The sequence below is a fragment of the Bombyx mori genome, chromosome 12 (assembly GCF_030269925.1).
Source record: "Bombyx mori chromosome 12, ASM3026992v2".
Taxonomy (NCBI): Eukaryota; Metazoa; Arthropoda; class Insecta; order Lepidoptera; family Bombycidae; genus Bombyx; species Bombyx mori.
The window spans coordinates 7023294-7035832 of NC_085118.1; the positions used below are offsets into that span (position 1 = coordinate 7023294).

The 12539-nt window shown below is 32.1% G+C and overlaps 1 protein-coding gene across 1 annotated transcript; it reads right to left on the bottom strand.

The window, feature by feature from the left end:
• Nucleotides 1–590: 590 nt before the first annotated feature.
• Nucleotides 591–10757, bottom strand: LOC101741585 (transmembrane protein 62). The gene is made up of 5 exons (XM_004929422.5): nucleotides 9487–10757; nucleotides 9073–9322; nucleotides 7846–8741; nucleotides 7201–7772; nucleotides 591–5078 (listed from the first exon to the last, which is right to left on the bottom strand). The coding sequence occupies exons 1-5, from the start codon at nucleotides 9688–9690 to the stop codon at nucleotides 5045–5047; spliced, it is 1956 nt and encodes a 651-aa protein (XP_004929479.2). The 5' UTR covers nucleotides 9691–10757; the 3' UTR covers nucleotides 591–5044.
• Nucleotides 10758–12539: the final 1782 nt, after the last annotated feature.

Here is a 12539-nt window from a genome sequence, read left to right on the forward strand (position 1 = left end):
TTAGACTACGATTATCGAGGCTATCTTTTGCTTTTTTCCATTCGGTGTTGATTTCTTTGGGTAACGAATCATCCCAATTGAATATAACCAATTGATAACCAAGTCATGAAAATCATTTTTAATTTCACTGTCACTAACCATTCTAGAGGATCAAGAGGTTTAGAAATTTCTGCTAACAGTGCTCGATTTGTTATTCGAGGCGTTGATGCTATGTTAAAGTTAAATATAAAAATATCTTTCTCTGGAATCAAATAGGACCCTAATGTTTTGGCAATCTCATCTTGTTCAAAAGCTTAATGTTCGTTGTTACATGATAGATCCGAAATTACTGACTTCAATAGTTCCGGTGCATTAGATCTGCATTTTCTAAGATGAAACCCTCCTGATTTTAACAGCGTAGTGAGTGGTTGCTGTAGCTTTTTCGCAGATTCAAATGAGTGTAATCCATCAACTAGATCGTCATGTACATTAAAATTACAATTTGTTAAAGACATTTAAAATGATAAACATAGATTCCTTTTATGGAAATAATCAATACTGTGCCAGATGCAAAACGTATGAGATTGCGGAAAAAACGCAAATAAAACACATTATTATGGTCCGTGCGTTTATTCAAAAAATATCATACATAATAAATTAAAATTACTGTGAATCTTCTTGATCATATGTGATAGACTTTTAATATTATCATAAGACATAAAATTCAATGATATTATTTAGCTGTATATTTTTGTTTAACTATACTTAAGTTTCTTGGATTTTTGTATGTACCTATTGTATACTTTTATTTATTAATAATAAAAATGTAACAGCGTTTTACTTTTTTTTACCGGAATGGAGACGTTTAATCTCAAGCTGATTTTATAATGACGCTTGCCGCTTGCATGATCGGAAGGCCCAATTCAAAATTCCACTTTAGGCTTGGGTGCAATATGTGACAAACATACAAAATAAAAACTGTGCCCTATCTTCTGTGAGAGTTGATAAATCACTGCAAGCTTCCTGAGTCCAAAGGCATAATATACCCATATCGGAGGGTAAGTGTAACTTCCGTGCCTATTTCTATTTGACAAATAATTTGTAGCAGTGATGCGTTCTGGTTTGAATGGCAAAATTTGCTGAAACTTACAGAGCACCGAACAACCGATACAAATAACTTGAAAGGCTTTAACGCTTATTAGGATGAACTAGTACATTCTTTTTTTTACACTAGTAATCTTTTGTGATTTTGGGAAAATTTTATTAAATTACCTGTTTATATAACTAATATCAAACACCTACCAGTTTAACTATGTGACCAAATAGTGTATACACATATATATGAATAAGTTCTTCTTTTGTCACTTAGTTGCGGAACAATAAAACAAAACCGTTCGTATTATAATAGCGCCCGATCAGCTTACCGCACCCGCGACTACAAAACGTGACTATAAAATCAACCTTATGGTATATATAATACATACTAGGATCCAATATCTCGATAACAAACAAATGTCTTCACACTGCTTTTTGCATAAATGCGGAGTCAATTAAGATAAAATCAGAAATAACAAAATTATTATTTACATCGCAAGCTGTTTGTCTATTGTTACTATAAAAGTAAAATATACAAGATATATTTAACTTTTTGAATATATTATGCATTCATTTATTATATTGTTATGATCTTAATATTTAAGTAACATTACAATGTATACCATTGATCGAAATAATAGTAAAACCTCCCTCGGCTATCAATCCATGTAGTCAATAAATATTTTAAATAAACATGTAAAATTCACTGATTTTCGATTTCAATATTCCATTATATTTTTCATAATATACCTTAAATAACCAGAAACTCTAATAATACTATAGTTAAAATATTATTTTCTTATAACTCTTTAAGTATTCTAAGAACAAAAAAATAGTATTTGGCGTATTGTGAGGATATGATAATACACTAATTCTAATTAAAATAAATTAATTTTATTGTGTGGAGCGAACAAAACGTACGAGCGTGTTAAAGCACAATATTTATTTTTAAACCATAGATGCCATTTTATGACAAATTTCTTGAAAGTTTTTTTTTTACCTATCAATATTTTATTACTTGTAAAAGGCATGCATATAAGTAGGAAACAACACTTTTTATAAAACCATTCAATTCACAATTTAATGTAACACATATTTATTACTTATAATATCATATTATAAATATAATATTATAATATCAGCCTCCCCTCATATCTGGTTTCTTCTTAACAGTGAAAATGGTTATTGGTGGTATGGTACATTAGACATCTTACTCAACATGAATCAGCGAATATTGACTAAAACAATCCATAGCCTCTAAATCAATTAATTATATTGACTTGTAGAATAATCTTTTCACGAAATATTTTTTTCCATAAATAGTAAATTTTATAAATTTTTGATTAATACATCAAACAATCCGATAATAAGATAATATAAACACTATTTAGACTAGAATCAGACTATCAAGTGACATTTATTATCAATCTATTAAATAATATTGCGTGAATTCACCAATAAATTAACCACACTAATATTAATAATGTGCAAGTCTGCTGATTTGTTTGATTTTCTTTCACGTCAAAAAGGAATGATGGATTTACATTAAGCGGTAGGCAGCGGCTTGGCTCTGCCCCTGGCATTGCTGAAGTTCATGGGCGACGGTAACCACTCACCATCAGGTGGGCCGTATGCTCGTCTGCATACAAGGGCAATAAAAATAAAAAAATCTATTTTAAAGTGATAATACTAGGTCAGAAGAGTGACATAGACTCCCTTTTATCCCGAAAAAACATCTAAATCCCACGGGAAAATACATTGATATTTGAACACGCGAGCCAAGCCACAGCTAGAAACTAGTGATAATATAATTTAAATTGAACTGATGCAGCTGTGTGCGAAGTGAAAAAAAGCTAAAAAAGGTTTTAGAACAAAACAGAAAAAAACAGTTCGTTTTCTGTAGAATTGACGTAGATTAATACATTATATAAGTTATAATTAAATAGAATTGGTGAGGACAGATGAAGATTCTATTGTATTCAAGGTTTATTTTACGTGTATGTTTTGTTTTAATTACTCGGAAACCAAAACAAAACCTGAAGAAATTAAACTTAATTACATTACCATATTGAGAGATTTTTTTATATTAAAGTTTTTTTTTTACATAATCATTTATCGAATCATCAAAAACGAACAACTTTCTTCAATTTCTACTTAAAGCTAAAAATAAATAATTTATTTTTATTGTACAATTTTAATTGTCTAGTTACTTGATTATTATTTTTCCTTTGATACAAAGTTTATGGTTTTATGATTTTTGCAACTTGAACTCTTTTTAAAACCTTTAAACTTCGGCACAGATAATAAATAGTGCGTTCAGTTTACAATAATGTACCCAAAAAGTTTTCTTTGATAAATAAATAATTGCAAAATCGCCGTTAACGACTTCGATTACATTATGATAATCATTTTATTTTAATAAACACGAAAAATATAAACTAACATCACTTCGATCTCGAAGTAACGCAGCCCGTAGGTGGCGCCATTTTATTCTCGTTACAGACACAATAAAATTTTACTTGTCTTAAAACGCTGTCTAATAAAAAAACGAATAAAATATAGTATCATAAATGTTATGTAGTATCATTGTAGAGATACAATGTACCTAAAGTAAATAAAATAAGAACAAAAAGTACTATTAGTGGAGGAGAAAAAAAACAATAAAACGAATTGAATAAACAAAAGTATTATGTTCTCGACTTGAAAAAGAATAATAATAAATTAAATATTTTTCAAAACTTCCGTTTAAATTTTTCATTAATAAAAACATATTACACGATTTAAATTATTGCAGACGGATGTTTTGAAATTTATATCACAATTTTAATTCGTTTGTAGGAAAAGTTTTTTTTTTAGAAACCTGCGGAACGAATGCGCGGTTCGTCAAATTTGATAAGCGATTTTCAACTTTAAGTACAGGCTACAGTGTGGATGCAAAATTCATTTTAAATCGCCATTAGACAATTCTTTTTGCATACGTGAAAATAAAGTTAAATAGATTACATCAGTTTTCACAGCCGTTAGTCACGCATATTGCTTTTACTTTTATAATTATATATCACTTTTACTTTCAGTATACAAATAGTTAAATACGGTAAAAATATTCAAAATTACAAATTGCATAGAATACTTGAATGTGTTAAAGCTCGTAAATACGATGAAAGCACCGTTTTTTTGTTCAATTTCTACGATTCATTAAAAACAAATAATTTTAAGCTTCTCTTACAATAAAATAAAATAATTTTTTTTACACAATTCCTATTTGGTTTATTCAGTCATTATGACGAAAATTAATAAAAGATAATTGATAGTTGTGTTACTTTTATTAACTTCTAGTGCTCGGTAGACCAAACACATAACATTCGATGATGATCACCGCTTCCCCCTACCCAGGCCTTTTCTCTAAACAAAACGCGAAGCTTTCTTTTTGGTTGAGTAAAAGAATTACAAAAGAAAAATAAATTTATAAAATATAACGTCTTATACTGGGCGACATAATTTTATTAATACAGTTAATAGTATACCCAAACGATATTCGGTTTGTATATATTGTGGACGATAAAACAAAATACTAGTACCGAATACAAACAAAGAATGAAAATAATATTTGAATTTCTCATAAACTTGCAGAGTGCAATCGCGATGCAAAGAGGGCAACACGTAGTTTATCAATCATCTAGATTAATCTGTGCCAGACTAGTTTTTATTTTTATTTCTCTTATGTTCATAGCTTTATAAAAAGGAAAACTGCTTAGTCATTTTTTTTTTGTATGGCATTTCTATTAACAATCTACACCATACAGTGTGTGTGTGAAGTCATAAAGCTGTCGGAAAGTCTACACGCGGGTAATTGTTATTATTTAATAATATCTTAATAATTAATATCATACCTATTGTCTTGATCTGTTTCGTCTGGAATGCAAGTTAAAAACTGCTTCACTTCTGCAAAATCTTCATTACATTGAATTTATTATGTTGGTGTTTGATCCAATTTCCTTAATTTGCTGAAATTCAAAATAACGCTATGAATGTCTTAAATAGGTCCGTTATATTAATTATATATTTCAAATATGTATGTACTCTTGTCATCCAAATAACGTCTCATGTTGGGAATTCCTCATTATTCTAAAATAATATCTAAAGCCATACACAAATATTTAACCTAAAAGGTTATTAATAGGTATTTGATAGTATCTTGTTTTAGGCGGCATGGAAAATTTATAAAATCAAATGAAAATTACTTGCCAATAAGGTAAGTGACATGAGTATTAGACGGGTAAGTTGTAGCAGGGAAAGTGCTTACGTACTATGGATACCAATGCTAAATTACCTTGTAGGTAGCATCACACAAAAATAACTAAATGACATAATATATTGTTACCCCGGTAAGAGTAACGCCATCTATCGCCGAATAGTCGAACGAATATCGAAGGATCTAGTAGCATCTATAACGCTCGAGAAGTAAAACGCCATCTATTATCAGATAGCGGAAACACAATATTCGAAATGTGTGGAATATTCTCGATAATTCTAGGGATGTGGTATCGACTATAAAAGCGTTGCAGAGATAGCACGCAGTCAGTTAGTAATCGAAATTACTCGAAGCGAAACAGCGAACGAATCACCTGAAGCGAAGCGAATTGAGAATTTTAAAGTGTTTTAAGTGTTCTAAGTATTGAATACAGTTTATAGTTGTACTTTGGTGGAACATTTATTTATCCCGAACTCCAGCGCATAACAATATTTTAACATTTACATATTAGAATTTACTTCGCTTCATTTTAAATAATAAACCAGCCTCCCTGAAACGTCACCGGTTTTGTACCAGTTCCTGAATAACTGAAAAATTCTCAGTTTTATGAAAATGTAGCCATTTTATAAGTAAAACTTTTTTTAATTGCCTTTGAATGTATATAAGCATAGTGCCCATCTGACGGTGAGAGGTCACCGATGATCCTAAACGTCAGAAATGCGAGGGCACAACTAATCCTTGCCTAACACTTTGAACTGTTTCCAAATGTCGTTTAAGAATGGAAACTATACAGCGCTGAGAAATGGTACCTACTTTATCCCAAAGCCGAATTCCGATTCCGAAAAAACAAAGTGGACGAACGAAATGATTCCTGGTAGTATGAAAGGACTCATCTCGAATGCCCCATCTCAAAAAATACAATAAAGAACTCTCTACCCACAATATACAAAACATCGTCAGAACCAAGTTATCACCGTTGATCTTTGGTCTTGATCCTTAGTTTCCAAACTGGTCCAGGTGGACCCCGGAGGACTCGACAGGGGTGTGCGTTAGCGTGACAAAAAAATTGGAATCACAATTCGAAAACGGAGTCCAAAAAATTTTTAATTGCTTTCGATAGTAAACTATTTGCGGTCAATCCATCAAGTATGGGATGTACCATTAAAATATGATAACAATGATAATTAATAGTGTAATAACTACATATTTGAATAAGCAGAACACAAATAAATATACGATTTTTCTTTTTCTTTTTACCACTCCGAATAGGGAATCCTCTAAATTAAATAAGAGAGAACTGATTGGTTCCTAGTGCTGTGAGTAGGTCTAAATCGTCATGATAATCGCCTTATCGTTGCCGGCGAATCCTGATCACGCAGGAGCCAGTCACCGTCGTCGCCCTAGACACGTCCTTACGGATCCATCAGACCGTGAGTGGCTACCTACCGTCGCCCGTGGACTTCAGCAATGTAAGGGCAGAGCCAAGTCGCTGCCTACCACAAAATGTTAGGTCTCCTTCGGAAGCGCTCGGGTAGCTGTTAGGAAATCCCACCCCTCCTGGCTGAGCCTTTGCCCACCTGTCCTGGTTAAACCGGAAAGGCCTCCGGACCACCAGTAAAGAAGTTTTTTTTTAGCAGCATCGCTTTTTTGACATCCACTCACAGCACAATAAATTAAGTAATAAACCAATCAATTCATTTTTACTTCCAATACCATTAATTAGTAGTTGGAACTCACAAATAATCTTTCGTCAGGTTTTTGGGCTTTGGATGACAAGTATGTTATAATTATTATTATTATTTTTTTCTCTCTTTTTATCTACAATCAGTATCAAAAAAGTTATAATTATAAAATATATATAATTAATTAATTACCTGCAATAGTCGACAGGTAATGTGATGGTTCTATACCAGAGCAGTATCGTTAACACAACACTCCAAGTCCGCAGTGGTCCAAACAAAAATGACAATGTACCATACTCCAACCAGAAAAAATATGCCAATAACAATTGAATGCTGAGTAAAAATATAAATGGTAATTGCATAATCAAACGTCGAGCACCTCTTATATTACTCTTGAACAGCCGAATCTCTAAACAGTAGGCCAAAATGTGTACTAATGGTATTTGAATAAACATTAGTTGTACACCACCATACATATAGGTAAATGGTTCAGGCAGGAATACTCCTTTTATAACTATTCCCCAGGCAAATATAACTCCAATATGTTCATCTAAAAGTTTGCCAATGGCCCACGGACCAAATGGTAAATAAATTGCATACAATACAATGGGCCAAAACACTCTATCGATTTTTGATAGTAGCCACACCCTCTTTACAAAGTTATATCCATACCGTCTTCGTATTTTCGGAGGGGTCTTATGAAAGCGCAAAATAACTAAAGGCAGAACATTAATTATCAATAGAGTTCCAAAAATTGACTGAAACTAAAAAAAAAAATATATTAGTTTGGTACTCTATTTGAGACAATGTGATTTCTTAATTAGGGTTTCATCTTACCACTGTCCCACCGTTAACCATTAATAATATTCTTGGTATAATTTCAAAATATACTGAGGTGCCATCTAATGAAAATGGATGTTTTAAAAAGGCTTCCCTTCCCAACTCATCAGTAGCAGCAACATATAAATAATGTAAGCCATTATTAAACAAGTGTGGTAGCCATTTACAAACATACAAAGGTCCTTCCTTGTGAAGACAATTCATCCAACTATCCTTGTCAAAAGATACTTTCACCATGTCTATATTCACATCACTAAATGCAATAATCCTAATATATGTGGAACTATGTATAAGATTTAAAGGTTCCCGTCCTGGTAAATTGTATCTGGCATGTTTTGGATTAGTCACTAAGACAAGTGGCCATACATTGTGTTTTTGATCTACAAACGAAAAGTGGCCATGATCAATTGCTGCCAAACGATACATTCTGTTATCTTTCCAATCTTCTAACTCAAGTTCTAAAAATCCCCTCTTTTGCTTCGTGTACATTTTTGGGACTAGACCTCCCATAGCATGTAAATGACCACACAAGTATGCTCTTGAAGCTGGACTGCTCCCTATGAGCTGACGTAAATCCAATCTTTCAGAATCTTTTTCTATGGATATAATACATGATGTAGGATAGTGACCAAACCAAACAATATAATCAGCCTTAGATTCAGCTTCCTTCTTGAGTTTCTCTAACATTTGCTGTTCTTGTGCATCTAACATACCAATAAAATTAAATGGTCTCCGTAAACCAGGCTCAGGACAAGCATCTATACCAACAAATGCTAAGCTGACTCCATTCTTTTCAAGTACATGTAAATAAGATTTTGGATGATTTGGCCCTTGAACTGAATAGTTTTTAAAATAATTTTCTTCTGAATTAATACTTCTTATGTTAAAATTATCTGGAAAATAGTATTTTAGATTTAAAATGGTGCATTTTATTTTATTACAAGCCTACAACTTAACAAAAAAGGTTCTACAGAGATAGCTAAATAAGTACAGGAATGAAATTAGCATGGATTGTAATCTACACAAAATATTTTTTTTATTAATACTTGACAACAATAACTTATCTTTGATTATCTATTATATATGATAAATTAATATGTTGTGGGGAGATAGTACAGAATACAATTAAAAAAAATTTGACAGCTGTTACCTGACTCTTGGCTACCTCATACACCTATTGCTAAAGTTGTAGGCTTAATTATTGCACTACATTAGAGATCATACCATGATTGCCTCTGATATCTAGCCAAATGGTGTCAGCAGTAACACCAGATTCTTTGATGATGCTAGAGTAATATACCCATTCTTGTTTTACTTGAGAACTACCTAAATTATCTTTGGCTTTTGCATCTGTTAAATCACCAGAGGCTAAAACAGCCATTGGCTTAATTTTCTTCACTGTACTGTCGCAAAATTGTTGAAACTGCGTTATTCTCCCGGGATCCCGAAATATACTGATGTGTATATCTGAAATCTGAGAAGTCTTATATTTTTTAACACTTTCTTTGTTTTATCTTTATACGTGTTTTCACTCATTATGTTTTGCTTTTGCGTCACGAAGATGACTTTGGCTCAAATTGGCTCTACTATTGTTATTCAACAATAATTTTTACGCATCTTTATTAAAATCTAACTTACTTGTAGGAACCATATAAGATTTTCCGATGTATCTGTGATTTGTCCAATTTTTCTCTCTAAATGCTTTGTGTAATTTACTGATAAATTTTTATTGTCTGAATAGAAGTTTTGGTCTGTCGCAATAATATTCAGTAAATTTGCCATAAATACCGATAACAACAACAAAGCGCAAAGTAACCATATTGCTGATTTAGAAAATATCATCTCCTTTGCTTTCTATGTAAGCTTCACATAAAAAATTTTATTTAAATAAGTCTAAATATCGTACGGTCCTGAATAATTTAAAACTTTTAACGCAATTCAAACCATACGTGCCTACCTACATCTAATATTTCTTGTCATGAAGACACAGTGCTGCAAAAGTCAAGTGTATTATCTATGGCAAAAGTGTAGGTAAATTTAAAAATCGTTAAACTTTACCAGTTAAAATTCGTTAGAAATCGGGAGATTTCTATTTGGAATTAAACCAAAGTGGTATTTGTTTTATTTATTCAAGTAAAATTAATTGTTCACATAAATATATGTAATTATTTATTAAAAACTGTCATTTTTTTATTATACTTCATACTACATTGACGGAAAACCAAAGGCTGTGCAGAGTAAATAGTAGTAGATGCAATAAAATTCATATTAAATTATAAATTATAATTAAATTATAAATATGATATTATAACTTTGCGAATATTTTTTGGGTTCTGTGTGCCTAGTGAGAATTTTTTAACGTTCTCGATAGCGTAAAAGTTATTTCATTTTCGTATGAGAATGGAATTGTTTGCGTGCATTTGCCGCTACGAGCTCTATTCCAACTGCATACAAAATTGACTTAACTTTTACGCTATCGAGAACGTTAAGAAACTCGCAATAAGCACACAACTCCAGCAATAATACTTAAATATTCACTATCCGATTCGAACATAGTAAAGAACAACAGGCTTTTCACAACACAATTGAACAAGACGACCAGATACAGCTACACAGCCTATAATACAATAATGAACGACCGAGGCAACCACGATTTTTCGATGCAATTTGCTTTAATACACCTCGAACTATAATAGCCGAATTTGACGTGGTGCGCACAGCTTTAGATGTCTGCATGCAATTTTGTTTTACAGGTTTCTTTAAACGTTACCTTATTAAATACATTACTATTATTTCTTATACATTTAATTTATTAGTATTATTTTACATTAGCCAAAAATAAATAATAGAAAGATAGAATTTAAAAATATATCTTTAAAAAGGGGACTTTTGCAAAATTATGTAGAGATAAATTAAGTCATGATTCAATGTCACCAGTTGACGATTGATAATTCAATTTTTCCAAGTGGGTAGGCGAAGGCTTACACCATACAGCCTTGTGTATTCTGTTTTATAAAAATGATACATATGGAGCGAAATGAAATGCAACTTTATTTCATTTGAGACATTAATCAATTGGGTAACCAAGATATGGAATGCTCTCTGCACTTTCATAGATACTTAACAGTTAATAAACCACCGCTATTATACATTGAAATCTGTAGAAACACTAAATTAACAAAATAAAACAATTCCCATAACTTGGCGCTTCGCGTTCCGGCCAAATGTCGCTGCGGATTTGGTTAATTTACTCACGGAACCCTTCATCTCAAGCGACGAGTTCGATAAAAACGGTGACCAGTGCTTGAGTTACCAAAAAGCGCCGTTAGTGGATCGGGAGGATCCGAAATGACGTGAGTAAACTAACTGGGAATCCATCCAAACATTCAATACTTATATCAAAATCGGTCCAACAGTACATTGCAAATTGTTCCGCACAATGCAGCGTTTGCGGAAATGCGGAATTGCATCTTAACATTATTTTTTACTAATGAATCGTAGTCACGCTCCGGGTTTAATAAATATGAAATGTATCCAATTGTATGAAAATATAAATTACTACCGCACTGTGTGATATTCTGATGTCTATACTATTAAACTGTGAAGTTTGATCAAAACCTAATAGTTTTTCTTTGAAAGAGTAAAAATCTCCATCTATTCTCACAAATTTTCGGATTTTACAATTTGAAAAATAATCAAGTACTAGATATTGTTGTCATATAATTAAACATGTAAGGCTTTATTTAAATAGCATGAATTGCCTAATAAAGTTTCAAGATATGAAGCGATTCAAGTTATAATTGGTAATAAAAGAGCATACTCGGCAAGGAGGTTCCCAATCCTGATGGCTATGATTATCAAGTGAGGGCTGTGGATGTCTTTCCTCTATTAAAGGACACGTTTAAGCACGTGGTAGACAAATTGTGACCCGCAGTTTTTAAATATGGATATGTTAATGCGACGTGCTATCATGGTACATATAATAGTATTCTCGGCTGTTTTCCCTTTCATTACACGCACCACCAGCAGTCACACCTTCCGCTTTGAAGGCTACAGCATTCATCATATAAATTAATTGATATTTCAAGCTCATGTACTACTGTATTACCCTTGTATTACTGGAGGTGGGATCTCTTGCGAGTCCGCACGGGAGTTACTACCGCCCTGCCTATTTCTGCCGTGAAGCAGTAATGCGTTTCGGTTTGAAGGGTGGGGAAGCCGTTGTAACTATACTAACCTTAGAACTTGTATCTCAAGGTGGGTGGCGGCATTTACGTTGTAGATGTCTATGGGCTCCGCTTCGGCCGTGAGGTTTCTCAGCCACTTACATAATAAAATTAAATTGAAAAGACATTTAGAGTGCGTTTGTACGTACGTTTGTATAAAACTTAATTTGAAATAAAAGCTACATACCTAAACTGAAAATATAAATTTGCATCTTTAAATAAATATTAAATAGGCAAAGACGAAACAGCTCAGCACCTTTTTATTCTCTATATAAAGTATATTTAGCTTTAGTCAACCATCAATTTAAAAAAAAAAGAAATATAATAAGTTTTAAAGAAAACACTAACAGAACAAAAAATGTAATGTCATAAATAGAATGAATCTAAATCTTGAGGAGTCACTGACTAATTTGGTTATGGTCGAATATCGAACTCACACACGAACATATAAATATAACATAATAT

Coding starts and splice junctions, on each gene's coding strand:
- LOC101741585 (XM_004929422.5), bottom strand. CDS start 9,690: ATGATATTTTCTAAATCAGCAATATGGTTACTTTGCGCTTTGTTGTTG. Junction 7,773..7,845: donor TGGTTAACGGTGGGACAGTG/GTAAGATGAAAC, acceptor TTTTTTTTTTAG/TTTCAGTCAATTTTTGGAAC. Junction 5,079..7,200: donor TTACCTGTCGACTATTGCAG/GTAATTAATTAA, acceptor TTTGAATTTCAG/CAAATTAAGGAAATTGGATC.